At 38.7% G+C, this 25,780-nt stretch overlaps 1 protein-coding gene across 1 annotated transcript; it reads right to left on the minus strand.

Moving 5' to 3' along the window:
• Positions 1-500: 500 nt before the first annotated feature.
• LOC145779494 (deubiquitinating protein VCPIP1-like) lies at positions 501-17,001 on the minus strand. Its single transcript, XM_082591097.1, has 11 exons — positions 16,917-17,001; positions 16,118-16,222; positions 15,236-15,360; positions 14,506-14,660; positions 13,558-13,733; positions 12,516-12,683; positions 8,045-8,322; positions 6,195-6,381; positions 5,569-5,732; positions 4,399-4,615; positions 501-3,997 (listed from the first exon to the last, which is right to left on the minus strand). Exons 1-11 carry the CDS (start codon positions 16,968-16,970, stop codon positions 2,606-2,608), a joined length of 3,021 nt encoding a protein of 1,006 aa, XP_082447223.1. The 5' UTR covers positions 16,971-17,001; the 3' UTR covers positions 501-2,605.
• Positions 17,002-25,780: the final 8,779 nt, after the last annotated feature.

The following is a 25,780-nucleotide window of genomic DNA, read 5'->3' on the forward strand; positions in this document are numbered from 1 at the left end:
CTTCTGCAACAATCATGGTGAAACACCGCTTGTTCTGTGCGCAATTGCTATTCTATGGCTCAAAGCGAGTTACAATAAATCGCTCATGAGTCTTTAATAAAATTTTAGTAGGCTAACTGCAACAAAGCTAGCATTAACTTCGGGGGGTTTACCTGATCAGTCGCCCAGTCCTGAAAGTTGTTGCAAAGTGTCCGCACCAGCCTATAACAAGTGATAATATTCGGGCAAACATAAACTACAGGTACGACTGGTACGTACTACGTAACCTGCATTGGTTGGAAATGATTCGATAGCAAACTGAGCAACAGCTTTTTCTGTGCAAGTTTATGTTTGAAGTAGTGGTACGATACTGATGAGCCCAACCTCATGGTCGAAACACCGGATGTCTATCGATCGCTGTGAATTCTTGCAACAATCGGCTGCCGAAAAAGCATTAAAGTTTCTGTGTTGTGATTCAAAAACAACACATTGCGTAGTTTGTTTTTTTTTTATTTCGGTCGTAATGCAAAAGAATATAGGAGAAAGTTTAAATGAAACAAGAAAATGCTATTGTATACAAACTGCGTCGCAGTCGAATACACAATTGCACATTAATATTAAAAAAAACAAAAAAAAAAACAATGATAATAATGGATAAACTTTTGAAACTAAGATTCGTTTGTGAAAGCTTTAATTCCCTATTGAACAAGCAGGCAAGCGATGGAAGGGGGTGAGGGGACTAACTCAGTCACAGTTTGGTAAAAGTAATGAGTCACTTTTAGATGCTAGTCAAGATGGATATGAAAAGCTAAACTATTAATCTAAAAACATAAGATCTAGGACGAAAAATGTTCAAATTGCAATGTGGCAACTCTGAAAGTGACTTAAATTTTCAGTCAACTTGTACGTGAGTAAAACAATGAATAGCTGATATGGTATTGGAAGCACTGACGTAATGAACCGATTTCCGCGTTCCTTAGACACCTGGTGACGCTGAAGGAAAGTTTTGACAAGAGATGGAAACGCAGACAAACAAAGGTGGACATTTTAAAAGCACATCAACAAAATTCATTCACGATTTGAACGTAAATCTGAAATTTCATTGGACAACTTGACGTTCAGTCAACGTCGTGACAACCTAAAGTGCCGCAACTAAAGCAAAATTATAACAAATATCTGGCAATGCAAAAATTACAATGAGCAAAAACATCAACAATTAATCTTTGTTCGTGGTCGAGCATAATGATCTGGACCAAGTCTATGGTAGGCTACGTTCAAATTGTTTCCGGCGCAGTACAATATGGTAAACATTAGAACATGACCATTTGTTTAACAAAGAATAAACAAAAGCACAAGCTGTGAGAAAAAAGTGTGGATTTTGTTCCTGGCTGCTTATTCTTCTTTTTCTAAAATGTCAGTGTCTCATTCTCGTAAACCACACTCTTCTTTCCCCAAGAGCTTATGCGTCTCTGCCTTCTTTGTTAAATTGATGGTCATGTTCCAATGTCTATGGTACAATATGGAAGGTCGTGAGTTAGCAGATATCATGTCTCGCAAACAACATGAAAAGAAGAAATAGAAACAAGTTGAGGCACCTTGGTACAACTTAAAAATAACGGTGAAAATTGTATAACATACACAAAATTCTAGATTATCCAGACAGCAAAATGTGTCATTTTTACAAAGACTCAACGTCTCCAGAGGTTGAATCAATGTAAAAAATGACAGATTTTGCTGTCTGGGTAGTTCACAAAACTCGAACGTAACCTAAACAACATAATACTGTGTTTTCGTCACTAAGAATAGAAATGGGTTCCGCGTGAAGGAAAGCAGTGATATTTGAAATACGCGGGCTATGGCTGGTTTGAGACTAGTGGTAGCAGATGACCCAACATCATCATGTGACATGTTGAATATGACATAGTTGCATAAACTCAAGAAAGATAAAAACCTTGCAAGAGGCATGGAAACGATTTAACGCGTTTTAAGATGCGTTGACAAATATTTGTCAGCTGTATGGCGGTAAAATGCTTTTGAAAACCTCTTGGCCAGTCTCGTGAAGGAAGACTTACTCACAGGGTGCGGTTTGGACCTTTTGCAAGCGTTCAATGGTTTTCAATAATTTCAAAGGCGCTGCTACTGCTTTCAACAGAGTGAATCACTGTATATGTCCAAGTGATTTTTCTAGAGAATTTATTTAAAAAAATATTTGTTGTCAAAACAACATGTAACCAACGGTTGTCCTCTAGCTTGAAACAACGACAAAAACCATCCGTCTACGTCAAATGCCAGACGATCATAGCCAAACTGGCACGATGCATGATATGCTGCGCAATCTCAAGAGATCAATAGTTTAATTTGCCAGCGTAAATAAAGTTAACCCTCACACAGGCCTTGTTCAACTGAACCTCCACCCAAAAACACAACTTAAAGTTGATTTAACGTTTGCAGCTTGCATTCGTGAATATAAATCTACAGCGTTTTTATCTTGGTGGAACTTAATTAAAATATCGCGTTCAGAAGCAATTCTTACAGAAATGTTCAAAATCGTAAGATGAACTTAACAAGGTGTCAAATAAAACTACTTTCCACAAAGTTTTTCAGCTTTCTCCACGCAACACATTTGCTATAACGTGTTGTCTGACTGTTCGGTTTCCATTTTCTCCGACTCTGTTTCAACCTTCTCGTTGTGTGTGTCTTCAGTGGATGCTTCCGACCGCTTGGCTCTAAGTTCCTCCACCATTTTTTTAAGCTCTTCGCTTTGAGCGACTTTCTCCTCATTGGATATTTCCGTAGGTTGTTTGTTCAACGTACGGTAGCCGGGAGCCAGACTCAGTGACTGTGGTCGCTGGTTTAGTGACGGTTCCATAAAAGCATCGGGTGACCCTTCAGAGGAGTTTTGTAATTGGTCAGGTTGGAACTTCGAACAAGGATGAAGACTTTTCGAACGATCTACGGGGTCGAGTGTTTGCTTTGTGTGTTTTTTTATAACGAATTTGATTTCTTCGTTTATTGGGAAGTGACCCACAGGCTCAAGACACAGATCAATTCTGTCGTGAATCTGATTGTATAAGAAAACATAATCAGAAAGCAGAGGTAAACGGCAATGAAGTCCAGGATTCAAGCCAAGATCTTGTTTGAATTCCTCATAGAAATAACCGCCCGGATAGAAAAGTTCAGGCTTGTCAAGTGCGTATGCCACTATCGATGAAGAACTGCTGCGTCTGAACGATTGAAGCAAGAGTGCTGTCTCTGTCCGCTTGTCAAACACGGGAGCAGAAGAAAGACGCTTCGACAGATCAAGATCCTCTGATGAAGATAGTTCCATTGGCTTGTTAGGAGGATAATTTGGTTGTTTTGCAATCACTTGGATTTTGTCACCTGCTTTAAGAGCAAGGGGTCCACCATTCACTGGTGGAAGTAAAAGTTTCGGAGGAAAATCATGCTTCAAAATTTGTTGACCTGGTGCCACTCCAACAGCTTTGAATATCTCCTCCTGCAAGCGGACATAGTCAACATCCGGATCGAGCTTGAGGGTCCTTGTTGCTCCTCCTGACAAACAAACTTTCACAATGATCTGCGACGGACCACCGACTTTACTCTTTTGCGTCTCACGCGGCGTTGCGTTAAGCGAAGCCAATTCACCGCTGGATTTACGCTTTAAAGCAGATTGCAACAATCCTGTTGTGGACTCTGTTATGTTGGACGGATTAAGACCAGCATTGGTTGAAAAATAGTGGTCAGCGTCGTCAATTTGCATAGGTTTCGAGTCGCCGCCTTGAAAGTGACTTGAAGAGGTTGAGGCACTTTCGAATGGTGTTCGATTCAAGCTTGTTTCGACAAACTTTTTTTCAGACCCAAGAAGCTCAATGCAATCTTTGCTGATAATTTCAGAGAGCTCCTCGATAAATTTTCCATTTTCCAAATCTTCCGGGAAGTATTTGTGAACGATGTTCACCGCTTCCTTTGTGGGATCACTGTTCAAAGCAGGATTCGAATCACCGTGAAACCACGTGATCTGGAATGAAAACATCAATTGACAAACCAAAAAAACAAAAACTTTACATAGTAATTGCTCAAATGTTAACAACAAAGCTGATGTGCCAAAACGAAAAGCAGATTCCTTCGAAAAGGATTCCGTTGGCATCCCTTGACCACGGAATACGTTCAACACGGAATAAATTAAGATCTTTTGCAGCAGTGCAAAGAAAAAAAAGCACTTGAACTGCGGTGGGAAAATTTTTTTTGTTTGTGGAAGAGTTCCACTCTATTTTTAAACGGAGTTTAACACGGAGTGGAGGGCTCCTAGTTTATGGTACCACAACCACAGCACTAGCTGTCAAAGAAAGCAACGGCGGAAAAGTGCTTTAATTTGTACTTTACACTCTTCGCAATATGACAAAATATTTGTTCACTTACAGGAGCCTTTATCACTTTCTCATTCCGAGACACAGTCAGTCTAAACTTCACCGGCCTGTTGTCATATTCATTGCCGTCCCAGTGATACTTGTTCCCGCTGATGACGCTTTTCGTTTCCGTGATGTCACCGTTTATGTAGCAGACTTTACCAGCTAGGTCGACATGTCGCGTATCTTCGGACAAGCAGTAAGTGCACATGCAACCTATTACAGTGAGCCTGCAAGTGAAATAAAACAGAGGTTTTATAACACACTAAAAGACTTGAAACACACAAAATGCGACAAAAGCATAGTAGTGGAGTGAATTTTAAGTTAGTTTAGTAGCTGAGTAAGTTTAGCAGACAAATACCTGGTCGCGCAAGATGTGCTTATTTATCAAAATTAAGCGTTATAACCAGCAATGTGCAATTCCACATGGTCATTTGTGCACATAAAGCCGCAGAAAAGCGTATCAAGTCAACTTCCAAAGTTTTTTCTTTTATAATGTTAATAACATAAAAAAATACATTATTTCGGCACAACAGTGGACAGAGGACACATGCTCCTTTGTTGCGGATGGATGAACGGTCGGTTCTACGACAGTTTATCGAACGACAGTTTATCGAACGACAATTTATCGAACGACAATTCATCGAACGACAGTTTATCGAAACGACAGTTTATTGAATGACAGTTTATCGAACAACAATTTATCGAACGACAGTTAATCGAAAACCTAACCCCTAACCTAAAACCTAACCCTATTCCTTAACCCCCAACCACTAACCCCTAACCCTAACCTTACCCCTAACCCTTAACCCCCAACCCTAGCCTCTAGCCCCTTCGATGAATTGTCGTTCGATGAACTGTCTTTCGATAAACTGTCGTTCGATGAACTGTCGTTCGATAAATTGTTAAATTATCGCGTCACGCACTCTGTATTGATCATCACGGTGTGAGCAATCTTGTTTGAGGAGTTTCTTCGCTTTGCAACTTGAATCAAGATGTGAGAGCAGTAAAGTCACAAGTGTTGAGCTGTGTTTCCAATGACAAGTAAACGTTTTCAAACATTACTTCGATGTTCTCAAGCACATGGTTGGCCCTCGTTTTTCGCACATCTTTTGCAAGTGGTTCGAATCACTCCGCCATTACTACTTATCATGTCGTTTTGACAGCAGTAACGCACACTTACATGTCTGCCTCTGTGCTATACTCGCAAAGGACCCTGCGGGTAGGGAAGCTGTATATCCTGTTCGGCTTTAGCTTCCCATGGAGCTCTGCCGCGAGTTCGTACAGCTCTCCTCCTGGCCCTAGATGCGACTGAGAGAAAAACACTTCTTGGAGAGCTTTGCATTTCTGGAAGATAAAAAAAGAAGTAGAGAGTTGAGATGTCACGAGGACGTTCGACTCCTGTACACTGTGAGATGTTGTGGAATGTGGAAGGTCCACTCATAAGTCCAGTGTTTTTCCACTGGGGCTTCAGCATTGGAGATGAGAAAGTTTTCAACGACGATAGAAAGTCAGTTTATTTTGATATTTTGTCCTGACAAAAAACAAACATTTTTTTGAATACTACAAATTTAATGCGGTTTAAAACAAAATACATTTTCGTTTCTTTTTATTGTTTAACTGCAAAAACAAAATAAAATTAATTTAATCAATACGCTCTGTGTCATCTGCAGCAGTAGTTGCAAGCTAAGGTTGTTTTGAAAAGTTTTCAATCTTCAGTTCGAGAAGAAAACGTCTTTAACTGAATATAATCACACTACGACGGCCACGAGAATGATGACGATGACAGCCGGAAAAAGTTAACCTTACCAGACAACGGAACAATCGCCTCTCCATCACTGCGCGTGCGGCAAGCCTTGTCAGATCTTCAAGACTGACGCCCAACAACTCATTGTAGCTGTACACGTAGCGATGAAGATCTTCAACCAAAAACGGAGCGACAAAATGATGGCGGATAAACTCAGTTTCCATGGCAGTGGAAAGTTTTTGAAGATAACTGTAAACAAGAGAAGCTCGGTTAGAGTGGGGATACATTCCACAAAGATGTGGGAATTAGGCTGTACCAAACTTTGGTAACTTTGTCGGATTACTTAGCAAGTTTCCCAAAAGTTGTGGCTTAGGTACCTAATCAAAATGCCATATTTATTTCTTGAAAAAAAAATTGGTCTTACGCCTCCTCAATGCTTGTTTCCATGACGACGGCCTAAAATTGACGAAACAGCTATAACTCCGGAACCACTAGAGGTAGAACCAAATTTTTTTTTTCAAAAGATGCAGAACACCCAAGTTCCTATCTGTTGTCAATACATTTTGTAGGCTTATGTGCAGCACTTCTCCCAAAATTTACAAAAAACGTGTTTTAGCCTATTTTATCAGCAACAACTGCAAACACAAAGCAATGAAAATGAATTAGTAATTAGTATATATAATAGCTAAAATCCTATTTAAGCAAATCAACAAAGATTAAATAGTTTCACACATCAGTTAGCAAATAACACTTCTCTAAACTTGCACATTTCAGCATGTCTACCTTGAATAAAACATGAAATACTGTACAAACAGTCAGCAACAACTAAACAACAATCTATTGGCAATAATAAGCTGAATCCTCACATTGCAACCAAAAAAGTTTAGCTTTGTACAATTGATATTGACATTCCCAGGCAAAGAACATTACACAGTGCAATAATACCATTATTAAATAGAATTGCTGAATACGTTTAACAAACTAAAAAAATTTATAGCAATAACTAGTCTATGCCAGAAAGCACAATGCAACACAACAGGCTGTGATCCACAGTCAATTGATTGTTTAGTCCATCGCAAAACTCATCCTTGCAACTTCAACAATAGTTTAGGTGCTGGTGGTCATGGTCTTAAAAAGACTTTTTTTAGTCACTCTTTCACTAGATGTTGCTGCTCCAAGTTGAACAGGTCGTAACTGAGACACCATCTTTAACAATAACCATTTAAATTTAACCATTACCATTTAATTTAACCATTTAGAAGGACAGAACATCGTGAATTGCTTGCCTTGCAAGTATGTTTCTATTGTTGTTCTAACAAACTTTCAACTCATCTTAGTAAAAATTATGCAATTACAGATCATCTCCGAAACTGCCAATGCCAACCGTGTTCAAATAATGAACTCTCGTTGAAGTCTTTCGAGATTGTTTGTCCAAGTTCGACACAAATATGCACGAGGCCATAATTATTAAAGCGTCCAACCCAGGGCTTAACAGGCAATTGTTTGCCAGCGGAGCCTCCTATATCTTAGCCGTCTTTGATCAAATTGTTACGTGTGTGTTTCGCACATTGTTGCTTTGTTTTGTGCAATTATCTGGTTTTGTGCTTTACTCCATCTTGCGCAATCTGCCTGGATACTTCTCCTCTGAACTTAATTCTCTACTTGATCCGTTGTGTTGTGTAGTCATTTTGTATGTGAGCAGAATAGTCTTTCAATGTTTAGATTAAACAATATTTTTTTTGTTATTTTCTTCTGCAATGTATAATTACTTTTTTCTTTTAAAGGCTTGAAAAGGGTATTGTCGAAAACGTTCGATTTTTTTTTTTTTTGTTATGTTAAATGTCGTATTGTTGCTGTTTAATGTGTTTATGATTGATAAAACTTTTAATAAAAACAACACAGAGTAACTTGCCTGGTTCGTATACACTTCCCATCGCATACAGTCAAGCTTCCGTCATCGTTGTAAAGGAGATAGCGATCAGCAACCTGTGATGAAACTCCCCACAGGCCTGGTATGAGAGTGGCAGGAATGCGCGGGATTTCCCATCCCTCGACAGCAACTAAGGCAACGAAATGGTTGTGAGCCGCCCCGCTCCATGCAATGCACAGCGGCGAGCGGTTGGTGCATTCTTCAGGCGGAGTTAAGGCGGGAACGAACAGACCGGTGTAGTCGCCAGAGCTTTGCATTTTCTGCAAAAGTGCAATTTTATCGCTTAAGCCTTAAAAGACATTCCACACAGAATACGTGGGCGGGTGAATACACCATGAAAGCTTGGCTTAGGGTAAAGCAATCGAGCCAGCAAAGTTGCCCCTTTGACATTGTTTTAACGTCTTCAAGAGAAAGTTGAGATACAAAACTGGTCGTTTGAAAACACGGCGAAATACACCTTGACAAAACGACACAAATTGAATGAACGTGAATTGGAAATCCAATCGAATGGGAATTCTAATTCTAACTAACTAACTTGTAAATTTCAACGTTGCTGGTGATACAAAAACTTCGAGTTAAATAACATCATTTTCAAAGCAATTTTTCAATAAAAAAAGGAATCTATTCCACTTTTTCCGAATGCCAACAAATCATTCCTTTTTTGCATTGATTCAGCGTCAGCAAATGCTGAATCAATGCAAAAAAGACAAATTTGCTAGTTGGGTAATAGTTTCCTTTTTGTCAATCGAATGGGACTAATAGTTAGGAATTTAAATAGGCTACTTGGTAGGATCAACAAACCCAGTTTGGAAAACCAGTCTTTTTTACATCTGCAGGAAATACAAACTTAGATAGAAAACTAACGAATTTTACTGTCTGGAAAGCTATCGTAAACACTAAACAGGGTTGAGAAAAACCCGGGTTTTATAAAAAAGCCCAACCAGCATGTTTTGTTTTTTTTAAAAACCCGGGTTTTTTTGGGTTTTATTTAAAAAAGATAGATTCATACTTATTTCACCTCAAATACTACTTTTTACCAATGAAGTGCCTCTCACTCACAGTACATGCTGGCATAACTCAATAAAATAATGCACTAGGGCTGTTTAACTATGAGGCCTTCTTGCATAAATGAGTTTTAGTGTAGTACAAAGTGGCATTACTTGATTTTTGTGTACAGAAATATCCACTGTGTTTTTAATTTATTCTTGGAAATTTCCTTCACAATCACATCCTTAAGCCCTAATTTGAAGTTTGGTTTAAGTAAGTTACCTTGTAGTACTTTGGTTCATTTTTTCAATTTTTTGATAAAAATTGGACAAATATGATGCTCTGGGTTTTTTATGTTTTTTTTGGTTTTTTTTAAGTGTTTTTTTGGGTCGGGTAAAATCGGAATGGCCCGAGTAGTAAGGAAATGTTAGTTTCGACTTGTAAATGTATTAACCCTAAGTGGTCACGCCACAAGCACATTTGATTTCATACCACATTTGATTTTATATAGTTATGAATATGAATGGACTTGTAAATGTATTAACCCTCGGTATTAACCTGCCACAAGCCCACAAGCACATTTGATTTTATACCACATTTGATTTTATGTGAGAAGGGTCAATCGCAGAGGCATTGGGCGTCACATCCTCGATGCTCACATCTCCTAGTATCCCATTCATCACCGGTTTGAGGGGGGACTTCGATGCTTTCTTGAAGAGGAATTGAATCAGCTTCTTCATCACTTTCGTCCACATTAAATATTGGAGAAGGGGGTAACAAAGCATCAAAGAGAGTAGATAGAGGTGGAATGCATCCTTCGCGATCGGCTAGGTTGAAACTTTCAAAAACACCTTCGCCTTTAGGGGTTGAGCTATCTAGAGGGATAACATATCTTGGGCTGTCGGGTTCATTTTCACCATCTTCATCATCACCATTAATCGGTTTGAAGTGTTGAGGGAAAAAAAAGTTTTGAAGATCATCATCATCCCGGCTTATCACACGCTGAAGGTTTTCATAAGACATTCTTTTACCAAGCACTCCTTTCGTGTTTAAATACAAACATCAGAGTAAAAAAATTAATCTGCTCACTCTTTATAGAACACAAGCTTTGTTCTGCCTGCCTCTATCTCTGTTTTATATACGTAATGAGCATTTTTTCAATTCTCCGCTTATTTCATAATAAGGTGCCTTTTTATCAGAAATATTAATGTGGTGAGCTAATTCCCATGAGAACATAATTTTCGGACTTAGCACTTTGCGATTGACCCTTCTCACATAAAATCAAATGTGGTATAAAATCAAATGTGCTTGTGGGCTGTGGCAGGTTAATACCGAGGGTCATAGGCGTCGAAATAGGGTGGGCCGGGTGGGCGACGCCCACCCTGCCGTGAAACGAGGGTGGGCAAAATATGTTTCGCCCACCCTGTTTTCATGCCACTTATGAAGTGTTCGTTACAATTATTTCCGTTTTTCTTAAACGCTGGACTATCCAACCAACTGCAGCGCAACTTCTTGTTTTACGCTATGTCTCTCGCTAGGTATCCGACAGAACAAAGCAATTCCGCAACAACGCTGCGTGGAAAAAATGCGGTACTCACTGCATTGTTGTTGCTACGGCAACTGCCACAGCTGGCAATTCCTGGTAAGAGAAAGCCACGTTTGATTTTTTCTCCGAATGGTCTCACTTTCGTTACGTCACAATCAAACTTCAGTTCCCGGTCAGCGTAAGGGAATGTGAATATGACATCATAATGAACATGACAATAAAATAACCGATACAAACTAAAGACGTACTAAAACAATCGCTTTTACAAATCAAAATGCGGCAAATCCGAAGGCGCCACTTTAAAGATAACAAATCACGAGTTACGCGCTTTTTAGGTCGCAAAGCAAAACATAAAAGAAGTTTGTTTAGTTTAGCAGCGCTCATAAGATCGCAAGATGCAAGAAAGAAAACATCCAACCTATTAAAGCTTAATTGCTGCAGTGAGGCTAAACGCAGTCTTTGTGAGAAAGACTAACCACACTTTTCGAAATTAGCGTAGGCAATTGCCGAGGTGATTGTAAGGACCACAAGATTACAAGAAAAAACTAATTTTCTTAGACTACACCAGACTAGGAATTTGATTCAATCTTACTATTGCTGGATGTTTTGTTTGGGTTACTTCCTACTTCGCCCGCGCTTAGACACGTGCCCAGCTGGGAGAATCTTTTATAAAAATATCACCCTATTTGCATTGATTTAACTCCCAATAGACGTCAATTTATTGTAAGCATCTACTCCTTGTTGCGCCTCGCTTTCCGTTATCTCGTCCAGCTGATACAGCATCTGATGATACCGATTCTGACTAGTTCTTTATCAAACAGGCTTTGTGTTGCTCGCAGTGTCCCAATTGTGCCGAAATTATGTTGGCTTATAACAAGCTTACATAAATCGAGGCGATCTCGCAGGGAGCTATTAATATGTCACCTGTACCTGGTTGAGCAATTAACGTTATTTTATGATAATTCAACGTCGCTACATGTCGAATTAGCGTAAAACAAACGTAAATTTCTTATTGGGCATTGTTGTTACGCAATATAACCCGCCGGAAAAATTAAATCGACTTGTGCTGACTCGAACGTTGAATCAACCCAAAATTAACTTACTTTCCCCTCCCCGTGAGTTTTTTAACGTGAATTTCCATAACAGCGTGCGTATCGCGCTGCTCGCTTTATCACTACTTTTGGTATTATTACATCACAACAAATCAAACAATGCGTTCGTAATAGACTACTCGAGTATATTTTTCGCTTCTCGTTTTACATGTTTTAGTACAATCTTTTCCTAATAAATATTCACAGTAATTGCCGAGGCAATTTCAAATTTTCCGTTTGGCCTCGGCAACGTTTTTGCCGAAGTAAAAATATGCTCATTTTGAAGACTGAACCATTGCGAATTTGCAAACATACACATTCAATCAAATCTGTTTGAAAAGTCTCGCCCACCCAGAATTTCTCTCTTCTAAGAAAAAAATCGACGCCTATGCCGAAGGTTAATACATTTACAAGTCCATTCATATTCATAACTATATAAAATCAAATGTGGTATGAAATCAAATGTGGTATGAAATCAAATGTGGTATAAAATCAAATGTGGTATAAAATCAAATGTGGTATGAAATCAAATGTGGTATAAAATCAAATGTGCTTGTGGCGTCACCACTTAGGGTTAATACATTTACAATTCGAAACTAACATTTCCTTACTACTGGCCCGTTTCGGTGAGTCCGATCCCTTTATTTTTTCATTTTTTTTTTTAAATTATCGGGTACCGTAGCCTAATTATCATTGCCGTTTTAGGGTTAGGGGTTAGTGGTTAGAAACTCACCGAATCGGACTCACCGAATAGTAGCAGACCCGGGTAAAATACCGGGTTTTTTTGGGTCGGGTAAAATACCGACAACCCTGATCGTAAACCTCTCACCTGTGGTGAATCAAAGAGTATTATTGGTCTTTTTAAAATGTTTGACAAAGCAAAAATATGAATGTTTCCCAAGCCGGCGGTCATTTGGCCACTGGAGGTGCAGTTCGGATCGGCCTCTTCAATGATACCGGCCCACTCCTCTGTGTCGTGAAAGTCTTTAAATAATTCCTGAACAGGTGCGTAAAGAATTGTTAGCTGCTGATGATGAAATTTGCTTCAAATAGAGCTTTACGTGAAGGTGCTTTTTTGTCTTTTGTTGGCTCTGAAAACTTTTGACACTGTCACCGAATTGCTTTCTTTTGCTGGAAAAACCTTTTAACTCATCTATAGAAACAACCCAGACAGATAATAATCAGCCCATTTTTACATTGATTCAACGTCTGCAACGTAAAAAATGACGAATCAATGAAAAAAGGGCTGACTTGCTGGCTGGGGAGCAACAAACAGCGATGTCAGTAAAGACAGACAATTGCGCTTGATGCAAGCAACGCTTTGAATGGGTTGCGCAATAGCAAGAAAGTAGTACGTGTGACGTGTGTGTGTCATAAGGGATTTCCCTTCACAAAGATACGAATATCATGTGATGACAACAAAGCGGCAGTGCTATTGTCGTGCTTTGTGCTTCTATTTTTGCATTGATTCAACGTTGACAGACGTAAAATCAAAGTATAAAAAGGATGACCGGGTGTTGACACAAAGGGGATGATTGAAGGGAAGGTACAATGTGGTGGAAATGCTCGAGTTTCGGTTTCATAAAATCTTGCAATTTGTGAAACTATTTGAACAAATGAGAAATCACGCAATGAGGAATTTACGTTTAGTGATAAGCCTACTTTACCAACTACAACATGAACGAAGAGTTACGTTACTTCAACGCAACCTTTCACATAATCAACGACAGCAAAAATAATATCAAATGGCACAGAAATGATTCAGAACGTAGCCAATGTGTCCACATAAACCCACACAAAAAGTGATCCTAGTAAAATAGAAATGCTTCAACAGAGAGGGTTTTCAATATCAACTACAATTTAAGACATACCATATAATCATCAAGGCGTGCTTTCAGATGATCGTAGAGGTTTCTTCTTAAGCCATGCCAGAATAGTTCTCTCCCGGTCAACGCCCTTGACAGAGCATGCACCAAACAGTGGCCATCACCGTCTGCATGGATAGCTACTAGTCTTTCTTCACCGCCGTGAAACTCTTTTAACAGATCTACAGTAGAAACAAGCGGTGATGAAAGGTAGCTTCACAATCAAGTGACACAAAATTACTCACAGATGGCTGTCATTATACTAGTCAGCATGTTCAATAACTAATTTTTACTTCACAATGTAGAATTGTAGATATTAACGACCTGTTTTAGCCTGATGCTGCGAGTTCGCTGTGGTAGTAGCGAATCGCACCAGCTTTCGGAACACAGTTCCTAGTCATGTGCTGTGACGAATGGTCTGTGGAAACCGTGTTCCGAAAGCTATTGTAATTCGCTACTACCACAGCGAACTCGCAGCATCAGGCTAAAACAGGATGTCCTTAATATCTACATTGTGAATAAGCAACAATCATGCTGCTAAAAGCTAAACTCAATCTATTGCAATTTTTAGTTACGAGAAGGTATGCAAAACTGCAGGAGTTTATCATATTTATAAAGCAGATGACAACGATTTGACGCATTGACAGCAGCATTATGTTTGTGCTCCAAGGGAACAAAAATGCCTGTGTCCGGTGTAACAGAGTGGAGTCTACCCCAAAGTAGCTCATGAATAAATAACATTGTTGCTGTAAGGCAGCTATCAACTAAATGTTAATCGAAATCAAACTTGAAAAAAGTATCTCGCACCAACAAATTTGTAGCCAGTACTCAAGCTGTCAACCCACCAAAGTGAGCCCTGGTATTTCATTCTTGATGTGAAGCAAATGACAACGAATCGAGACCTCACAATCAAGGAGTTAATAACGGATGAAACTTATGCGCTCGTCCACTTACCAAAGAAGCCACTGAGATAGATCAAGCTCCCAGACCGATCTTTGCCATAACCCATGATGTTAACGTGATCAGGAGATATCATGAATGACCGGCTGCCGAGCAATTTCCCGCAATCTATGGTCTCAGCATGTCCAAGATCTTTTAACAGCTTGGAACTGTGAAAGGAAGGTTGAATTAAGACGTATGGACCCAGTGGTAATCTTGGAATCTGGTATATGATTGTCAATGAAAACATCAGGGCTGTGGAGTCGGGCAAAAAATATACGACTCCGACTCCTCGATTTATAACTGGCCGACTCCGGCTTAAGTGTTCCCAGAATTTTATTAATTTTTATCTTTTTTCAGTTTTAAAAATTAATTATAATAATACACTTAAGTTGTCATCGAAATTGAAAACATTCACAAAAAATGACAGAAACAAACAGTTTTATTTTCGGGTAAAGTTTTAGAGCGCAATGGTGAGAACAAGAAATATGATTGCAAACAAAAATTTTCTTGTTCATCGTTTTTTTTTAATGACTCCGGGCACTCCAAAATCCCTCCAACTCCACTTCCCAAAAATACTCATGATACGAAAAGTCCATTTGAAAGAAGCTTGTAAGGTTACATAATTATGTTGTAAATTAAAATAGTTATGATTTGGAACAACACTGTATGTGCATATTGTTCAAACAAAACAAAAAATTTGTAACCTTTCACACAAACAAAAAATTTTGAGTACGGTACTTACTTTCCGGATTTATCCATTCCATAAGTTGTCAATAATGGAGACAGGAGTTTACAACAAAAATTGGATAATCCACTGACTTTAATAAAGTCTGGACCACCTCTGGGTTTAGGATAATTTGGTTTGAACTGTTAACATAAAACATGTATTTATTAGACAAAAAAAGAAAATCAAACAAGTGTATTTTGAGACTAGAGAATGGTGCGAAAGAAACTATCCAGTTTTACCAAGATATTGTAGAACATCAGTGAAACCTGTGAGACTTTCAGAAACTTGCCAACTTAACAAGTGAAGTCAAGCATTGAACTACTGTAGTCATTAAATTTTTTGGCTGAATGCTTTATACTGCATGCTACATTATAGTATATACAAAGTAAAATAAACAATCTGTAAGATTCATTTCACATAGGGTGCAGAAATGTGGTTTTGCTTCCCCACCAAAAAGTTGATGTATGTTGAACAATCAAGTCTGTATGTGTACGGTCCAAAGACACATTAAAGCTCAATTTAACTTCTGCACCACTGGTTTGCAATGACTTGAAACTTAACACACTGGGTGGTTCACTTCACACAGTTATGGCTAACTCAAGTGTTTGGTTTGAGTTTCACTTGGGGAATTAATTAATCGTTTAATACTTTAGCAAATAATGGTTAAATTTCATGAGAGTAAATAATGTTGTATACTGGTAACTTAATCTTATTTTAAAAAGTAAATAGCATTTATTATATGCTTCATATTGAATTAATGGCAATCATTGATGGAAAGCAAATAACCAATGTGATCCTGATGATTGATGAATAAACAAGATTTTCAATTTCAACTATAACAATATAACCTGATGGTTGTCAGGCTTCATTAGCAAGTAGAAACAAATTGAAACATACTTTCTTTTCGGTTTCATGTTGATGTAACAAAGCCTTGGCGTCATGGATCTGCAGGCATTTGTCACATTCAACTACTTGATCAGTAGACCAAAAATACAGCTGTGTCTGTAAATAAAATACAACAGAGAACCTTTACCCGCTGTTCTTACTTAAGGTAGCCTAACCAAGTAATTTGTAATCAACTATCAGCTTCTTTCCATGGCTTAACTTTTTGTAAAGTTTAATAAAAACTGGATTGAAATTACATCATTTACAAACAGTATTAAACAACCTAGACCATCTAAAAACAAAAATTAATATACAACTCTACTAACTACATGCACTGCTTGAAAGCTTACGCTTTAACTAAAATTGGAATGCAAGCACATAATGAACCTAAACACAACCAACTCACAAGAAAATGAACTATAATGTATATACGGTAATATACAAAATCTAGTGGTCCCATAATTTCTGACAGCATATCTGTCATGGTGTTGTATCTTGTAGGCTATTGATTAAAAATTTCCAAAAGCACCACGGTGATAAAAAAAAAACATAAAAAATAAAGTTCAATCTATTCTCTACCACAGTAATTTCTCAATTATGCAGACTCTAAAATTGGCCAACGTATTCAGTTGTACAGGTGTGGAGTACGGTACATAATATTGGGTTAAACATTCAAACGTTACAAAATTTGACATTATTAATCAACAAAATATTTGAAATCTCTTGCAATACAAGAATATATGAGCAGATTATAAAGCAAAAAGAAAAACAGCTATTACAAACTATGTTTAGTATTATATATCTTTCATACCAGACATGCTTCATCTGGGCATACTCCACAATACATTTTGAGCTCTTCTTCCATTGTATATTATAAATGTCACTTAACATTGACGTTTTACATTTGTCACTTCATGTTGACTATTTAAACACTAGTCAAATTACAAAGTGGTTTAATATGCATTGTTTAAAATCTATTAAAAGACTATTAATTTAGATTAACTTTTGGCGAAAAAGATGTTGCAAAAGTTAAACCTAAGTTTTTTATTTTCTGATTTGCTGTTCCATTACCACTAGTGATGTATAAGTAAGTATCATACTAAGTAAGCTTAACATATTTAATAATTTACAGTACTGGTAATAAGAAAAAAATAAGTGTATACAAAAAAAATCCACCAAGATTTCTATGTAACAAGTGATTCAATTTGTTAACCTATTTAAATCATAGGTATTTAATTTTAAGGCTGGTTTTAACATTTTCAAAATGGATGGCTTTTTCCTCTAGACATTTTTACAGCTTCTGGTAGAGGTATAGGCAGAAGTTAATAAAGTACAATGGTACAAATATAATCATCATTTAATGTGAATCGTAGAATGTCAATACATAATATAATAATTTTAGTAAACTAGAAAGTCAAGGCACTAGATTTCAAGTTAATACTGGTATACTGTACTTCTTCACATGCTAATGATAACTGACCTAAACTGACAAGGATGCAACCTATTTCGTCCCCTGAACACTTCGTAGGCTTACCTCAATTTCGTCCCCCGAAATCGGAGGACGAAGTGTTTTTGGGACGAAATAGGTTGAATCCATAAACATATCTAACCCTGATGTCATTACACAGCACGAACAATTGTTGCGAGAATATAATTCCAGTGCCTTCAAGTTCAACGATTGATGACATTGAATCAGCATAACAAAGGTAAATTCTTCACTAAGAACAGATGGGAGTACCTACTACCTAAGAACAGATGGGAGTACCTACTACCTAAGAACAGATGGGAGTACCTAGTACCTAATTTAGTTCAAGTCTTACATCACAATGTCTGGCTTTGATCTCCCAGTAATATTGATAAGGCAAGGTTGGTTACAAAATTAGATTATACGAGTAGGCAAAGTTTTAGTATTACGGTAAGAAAGAAAAGGCCCAGGGAAAATTCTATAAGTGAGAATGACGACAATGAACCTACTTGCTCTTCATCACTTTCACACACATGATACGCAAACACAAACCTAAGGAAAAAAGCCTACTGAAACGTTGCACAGCAGAAAACAGTAACCTCAGTGGAAAGTTTTCTGACTCGTGCCCGTAGCATTGTAACGCAAGAAGCCACACGACCTTGTTCGGTGGAAGTTAATCAGTTATGCAGCGTATTGGGCAGCTACACGGCGCTTTGCTTCTTCAAGCACACGTCATTGGTCTGATGAAAGCCTTTTAGAGTGATTTCGCTGAACTTTTAAAAGGCCTTCTAAACTAGGCTATACCTACAGTTCTCAAATGGCAAAGAATTATCAAGATAAAGTAATTAAGCATGACGGTCGACGTTAAAACTGGTGTGTGTCCGACGCGAGACTTAATTTGTCCGCCGAGATAGCTGCTCAGACCAGACACATTTGTCCGCCGTCAACAAAATCAAATTTCGAGGACTGCAAACTATTTCATCCCATGAAAGGATCGAGAGAAATTTTGAAATGTTTGCGGCAACTCCAATCAGCGAATTTGAATCTGCTGTATTTTTTTCTAGATCTTTTTAGGAGACAAAATCGGGGGACAAAGTGTTCAGGGGACAAAATAGGTTGCACCCAACTGACAAGCAAAATTTTCTTTCTCTGTTAACATTAATAACAGAGACTTTATTCAGTTTAGTTTTCTATATGAACAAATGTGCTAATTTCTATAATGTATTGTATGGTAGTAGTACATAACAATTTGATCAATAGGCATAGGCTGCATCATTGTTGTTGTAGAGTTTTGATCTCTTGCTTTTATCTGTCATTGGCATTGTTTGTTCTAAAAATATTCATTAGGCTTGAGTTGAAATATGCAAAAATGCTCACGGATATGATACAATAGTGGTGCAAGACCTTCATGTTTGACTTGGGATATTTTGCTAAAACTAAAAGTGCTGGCGTATGCTAATGCTTATTTCTTCAGTTCCTCTTTCACATAGCAGGTTTATAACGACAGCCGAAAGACGTGTTAACAATTACACGTACTATGGCCTAATTAAAAGTGCCCTAAACTGCTTTTTTACAGTTAATTATAGGCTAATCAATTATAGTCATGATCAAGTTCTAAATATCCGGAACAACAGACGTTCTGCCAGTGCCACTGTCAGCCCAGGTCAAAACAATCAAACGGTAGAGCTTCGCAGTTCGCACATCTCCTGTGATTTAAGAAAGAGAAGTGAGTAGCCTAAAGGAAAAAAGGAATGTGATTTACCAAAACGAGAGACCAAAAAGCTATAGTTGGCAAGGATATGCGAAGCCACAATTCTTTGTTTTTAAAGATAAGATATGACGTTCATTTCGTTTGTTGTGATCAATGCAAGTAGAACAATTCGATTACTTTTACCTTCGGCTGAAAGCACGAAACAAAACGAGTAGAATTGCTGTTTAAATCTAACCGACGTAACGACGTTACCTTTTACATTATAGTCGTACGAGGTAGGGGTCGCTCTTCTCCTATTGCCAGTGGCGCCGGCAGAGGGGGGGCAGGCGGGGCAGCTGTCCCCCAATGTTTTGGGCATCATCTGTTTAATTTTTTTTTATATTAATACATACCGTATTCATATTTTTTTTTTTAATATTTAGATCCCAACCTGAAGTCAACTCAACTTGCAAGGGGGGGGGGGGGGGAGGGGGGGGTAAAAGCTTTCTCTTTTATTTTAAACTTGCTCTTCTCGCTGCCTATTACGATTTTGTGATTCTTTTCACGTACTTCGCCTGCTGCCTGTCATGTAACAATTGCTACCGGTGTTAACAGTGACGTTCGGTGCCTTAAACCGTTGGGAAAGCAACTTGGAAATATGCTGCAGCAAGGTAGTAGGCACGAAGGGCGTAACCGTCGGGCGAAGCCCAAAGGCGTGTTGCCGAAGGCAACACTTCCAGCGGGGGGTCTGGGGGGCCTCCCCCAGAAATTGTTGAAAAACACTTCCAATTTGGTGCGCTCTGAGAGCATTTCCAAAACAAATCAAAAATAAAAATCTGTCAAATTGTGCTTCGCCTATGTCGTGATCATACATCCATTGAATGTTTAGAAGTCATGAACAATCTTAATTTTAATGTTGCAGGACCAAAATCCTGTGTTAGACATGGAATAATAGTTGTCTAAATGTTTGATTTGTCATGAATGTTCATTCTCAGATATTCAGTTAAGCCTACACTACAAAAACTAACACTTAGGCCTAAACATTACAACCGCAAGCAATTTGTACAAAAAGCTGGATAAGTTTGCCTCCTGCGTATAGAAGCTTAACAAACTAAATATTGCATCCGCACCTGAACGTTCATTGGCGAAGTAACGTTATATCAACGCTGTAAAAAGGGCAAAGGCATGACTATGAAAGCTAGTACAGTAGGCTAAAGTACATGGCGAGGAGACATCAAAAAACAGCAACAAGCTTTTTGGCAATATGATGCTGTGCGTGTACCGTGACGAGATACCATTCTGACGAGTTAGTCTAGTCGCTCTAGCGAATGTACGCATTGACGTCACTGGGAAAGCACAACTAACCTACCATAACCATATAACACATGTGATTGGCTAAGCAGCTGGTGACGTTTTGCAAAACGGCTGAGGATTGGTTAAAACGAAGGCGTTTTTTGACATTTTTGAATCTGGGAAAGCAAGTTTGATAGTTGCTTACCTGGAGCCTCAGTGATTGTTTCTGACAGAAGCCTTTGCGTCAATTGGCATTTATAGGCAAGACATGCGGTTTGGTGAGGACTTAGACTACTCACAAGCGTTACGAGTAATTCTAGTCACGAATACAGTAATTTTCAAGTTAAAATAGACGTGATAAAAATAATAAGTTAAACCTAGAATTCAGTCATTATATTTTGCATAGTTTTTGCTAAGGTAAGCACTGCTTTCCTTGCTTTCCCTCACCGATCGTCACTGCCGGTGTAACGGTCCAGGAGTTACTGCGGTCTGAAAGTTACCGTAACTTCTGGACCGCGTATACGCAGTCTGGAAGTTACTGCCAGTCCAGAAGTTACTAAAACAGGGTTGTCAGATTTGGCGCTTGCAGCAGATTTGTATAAATGATTTTAACATTGAAAACATGTTGAACTTGAAGACTTATCCACCATTGCATCTTAACAACATGGTTTATAGCAGAAACGTAATTGAGAATGAAGCGAAAATAAGATGAAAGTTAAAAGATGAATTTTGTACCAGAAATTGTTGCTGTATTGGCATGAAATGTTAATTTGTAACCTAACAATTTACGTAGGCTATCATTTTAATCTGATTTGTTTGTATTATACCATTTGAAGTTGTGTCCGTGCCTTGCGTGCGTTGGCAAATAAATTTGCATTGGGAGGTGATTGACTAGATGACGACTTAGCCTATAGTCTTTTGCTGTCATCCTGATTGTGCTATGATGCAACCTACGATTCACAATGTAGGGTTATGAGTGTTTTATTGACTCGTTGTAGGCTATGGCGCTGTTGAAACAATTTTTTAATTGATCATCGCTCCGAACATTTCAAAGTTTAAATCGTCGCTATACGTGAAACGGTGGCATTTAATAAGCTACAGGCCTCAATATATCGTGCAAAGTTTGCATTTGAAGGCTGACTTGTTAGCCGCTGGTCTTGAGTTGTAGTTGACGAACATAGTCTTTGACTAGGCCTATATTTTATGTATTTCATGAAAGTTAAAACCAAAGTTTTCTAGTGAATGAAGCACTGAGCCTACTTTTGGTTTGGTTTTTCATAACTACCGTTTTGAAGAAATATAAAGTAACTTAGGCTACATGTAGGCCAGCCGGTAGTCAAAACGCCACCAACCTTCAGTGAGTAGGCTATCACAGTCTCACACGCGGGGAAGGCTTTAACTTTTACGAAAGTGTTGAACACTTTGAGATTCCAATGAATTTCTGTTGGACTCCCATCGAAAACACGTGGCACGAAACTTAAAGTCAAGAATAATGATTTCGTGGTGAGAAAATTTATCCTTGTGATTCATCTTTCGCATACTTGCAGAGGGTTTTAATCTACTCACCAAGTGAAGTTTAAAAATTTTCAGTCCATTTACTAGTTTTCCTAAACGAATTTCGAAAAAGCACACCCATTTACAATAGCAGTAACTTTTGGACTGCTTCTGCGGCGTTGCAGTCTGGAAGTTCCTGTCAGTCCAAAAGTTACCAGAGGTGCCCGGCGTTTTCGCAATCGATAGAAAAGCGAAAATTGTTTTAACTATATGAATTCATTGCTCTCAAACTAATGCAAGCTTTTCAGTTAACATTACAAAATACTTATAATTATTAATCTGACCTTTTGAAAGGTTAAAAATTTAATTATTTTTCAAAACAAAATTAAATAAAATTTAAATGAAATATTTGGCAACCCTTGTAACTTTTGGCCTGCAGTAACTCTTGGACTGCTACACCTGCTGTTCAGCAGATTGGTTCTTGCTTGGTTCTTGAGTGGTGGCAGTGCATACAGCAGTGGGTCATTCAATGTTTCAAGGCTATAATGTAGATTTAACTCAACGAAGTCTACTAAAGTAATACAGTAGCCTAAGTAACCAGTGGTTTGATGGCTATCTCGGGCTGGAGTAGGCTGTTCAGAAACTAAGGATGCCACATTTTGCTTTCCTTGTCGAGTTTTCAACAGCTTGGTATGTTCAGGGCCTGATTAAGGCTCACGGGGGCCCGAGGCACAGCTAAGTTTAGGGGCCCCTATTGGCAATCGCTTTCGATGCAGAGCAGCAGTGATCAACCGAAGCCTAACATACCAAGTAACTTTCCATGTAGCAAATGTGCCTAAGACCATGCAAGCATTAATAATGATATAATATGGGTGCACCGGTGCAACCTATTTCGTACCCTGAACACTTATCGTAGGCCTACCCTGAAAAGACCGAGAAAAAATAGAACAAAGCCGAAGTCGCTGATCGGAGTTTCCGCAAACATTTCAAACAGCGGAAGTCGCTGGTCGGAGTTGTCGCAAACATTTCACCTCTCAATGCTAGACTGCAGTTATAGCCTATTATTACCCCTAGGCTAGCCTAGATCTACTTAAATTAATTATTAACTCTAATTATAAGAGTTGATTGCAGTGCAATTTGCTAATGTGGACTGATAGCCTTACTCTTTGAGCTTTTTTTATTGTTAACGATCAGCACCTACAAGTCGCTGATAGGAGTTTTCGCAAACATTTCACAAAGTTGCTGGTCAGACTTGCCGCAAACATTTCAAAATTAACCGAACTTCACTTTCCTCCTCTCAATGCTAGACTACAGTTTTATTATTGTTGTTTGGATTGCTCTAACCATGTTTTCCTGCTTTTGCTATTCAAAAATGCGTTGTTTAAATAAAAACGTAAATCGTGTGCCGTATTGCATGACAGCTCCTATCATAGGCGTAGCCAGGGGGGCGAAAGGGGCCATGGCTCCCCAAATTATTAAAGTTAGGATTCCGAAGTTGAACCCTTTGTTGAAAATATAATATAATTTGTATAATAAATTTTTATCGTTTTCCAAGACATCTGGCCAGTGGCGTACGCAGGATTTTCTCAAGAGGGGGCCATTGAGAGTAGCGTAGCCAGGAATTTTGAAAGGGGGGGGCTTTGACGACCGGCGGGCAAAGCCCGACGGCGTTTTCGCTTAAGACGACACCCAGCGGCGGGGGGTCTGGGGGGCCTCCCCCAGAAAATTTTGAAAAATTACTTTGAATTTGGTGCATTCTGAGAGCATTTTCAACAAAAATGTGGGTATGAATATTTCTGTAAAATGGTGCTGTCAGGTGGCATAGCAAAAGGATAAGATCATGTTTTCTTCGGCATTTTTCGGAAATAAAGCTAAGTCTCTATGTTTTCTTGTTGTTAATTCCTGGCTGAGATGTTTGGTATTGGCAAAACTCGCTCTTTTAATGCAGTTTTGTTTAAAATTAGGCAAGTTTTTTTTAGACTGAAAGCATCATTCCCAAGCATAAAGAGACTGAAAGCATCATTCTCAATATCGTGACGTCACACGCGTGCCAAAGTGTGGTTGGTGTAACCCCCCCCCCCCCCCCCCCCCCCTTGGCTACGCCACTGGCCATTGATATTCCAGACGTCTTCATGATATCCCAGTATGGTTTTAGTTTAGACTTTATCCATTTCTCTCTCACTAATCACTATAATAGGCTTACAGAACACTATTCTACATTGGCATACCTGGGGTGGGGTAGGTGGATTGGGCCATGTATTTCGTATTGGCTTAGTCTAAAAAACAACATTGTTACAGTGATTGCTTTGACAAAGCAATGCAAAACATATTAAATGCCTTAATTTACGTCGTTAACTACTAAGCCATTTTTAAGGGGGGGGGGGGGCATGGCCCAATGCCCCCCCCTGCGTACGCCACTGCATCTAGCTATTAACACCCCCCAGGACTTGTTTTAGACACACAGAAAGACACCAATAAATTTTGAAAACTGTAAATCGCGCAAACTTTACGCAATTTACGCTTCTTTTAACTAATCTGTGGAAAAAATTTCAGAATTGCTTACTCTGTTGGGTTTTCGGGTAGCTGAGTTTTTTGTGTTCTCTATCTTTAGTCGCAGTTTTTGCCCGTTCGTGTGTAACAGCTACCTTTAATAAGTTAATAGCTGTTTAATCAATTAAACTACCATTCAACGTTTTATAGGCAGAGAAAACTTTTTCTCGAACCGTAGAAAATTTCATTATCAGATCACCGCTTCAATGCGTGATGGAAATCTACAGATAAATCTGCATCAGGCATTGCAGAGTGCAAAAAACAGTGTTGCAGAACGCGTTTTCGAATATTAAATTCTCATTAATTTCTCATATTATCTAATAGCTGTTTATCTGCTAATAAATTTCATACAAATATTACCTTGAAAGTGTCTCTAGAAAGCGTTATAATCCATTATTTGAGTGTAATTTTGCAAAAAATTTTCCGGGGGAGCATGCCCTCGGACCCCCCATAGAATACGCGTGCCTTTGGCACGCTCTAATCCACCAGCTTTATTGCTCTCCTTGCTTAACCGACCAGGATACGCCACTGCACATCAGGTGGCGATGTCTTAAATCAAACACTTTATCGTTCTCTTCAATTCATCAAATATTTGCCCCCCCCCCCAAATTATTTTCTGGCTACGCCACTGGCCCCTATGAATGAGTTTTGCTCATTGTGACGTGGCCTACCGTAACAGGAAAGAAACAAGACAGTGGGGCGCAATTGCATTGGAATTCTCTAGCTGTAGTTGCATTGGTAACAAACACAACCTACGCAAATGACAGTGTTAAAATGTTTGCGGAAACTGCAATCAGCGACTTCGGCTTTTCTATTTTTCTCTCTCGATCTTTCAGGGTACGAAATTGGGGGACGAAGTGTTCAGGAGACGAAATAGGTTGCATCCATATAATATTATGCCTCGGTGGGCATCTCAGTGTATGCTAGCATGAAATTCTACATTAAAAGTGAAATAGGCCTAACAGAAATATTGTGTACAATGTACATTGTACATTTAACACCAAAAATTGGGGGCCCCCAAAAGCAGGGGGCCTGAGGCCTGTGCCTCGTGTGCCTCATGGTTAATCGGCCCCTGGGTATGTTATAGTCCTGTTAATATTAGTTAAAGTTTATTCTGTTAAACTGCAATTATGCTCCACCGGTGTTAAATAATTTTTTATTCTTAATGTTTCTTTATCCTATC

The sequence above is a fragment of the Aplidium turbinatum genome, chromosome 11 (genome assembly GCF_918807975.1).
Source record: "Aplidium turbinatum chromosome 11, kaAplTurb1.1, whole genome shotgun sequence".
Taxonomy (NCBI): Eukaryota; Metazoa; Chordata; class Ascidiacea; order Aplousobranchia; family Polyclinidae; genus Aplidium; species Aplidium turbinatum.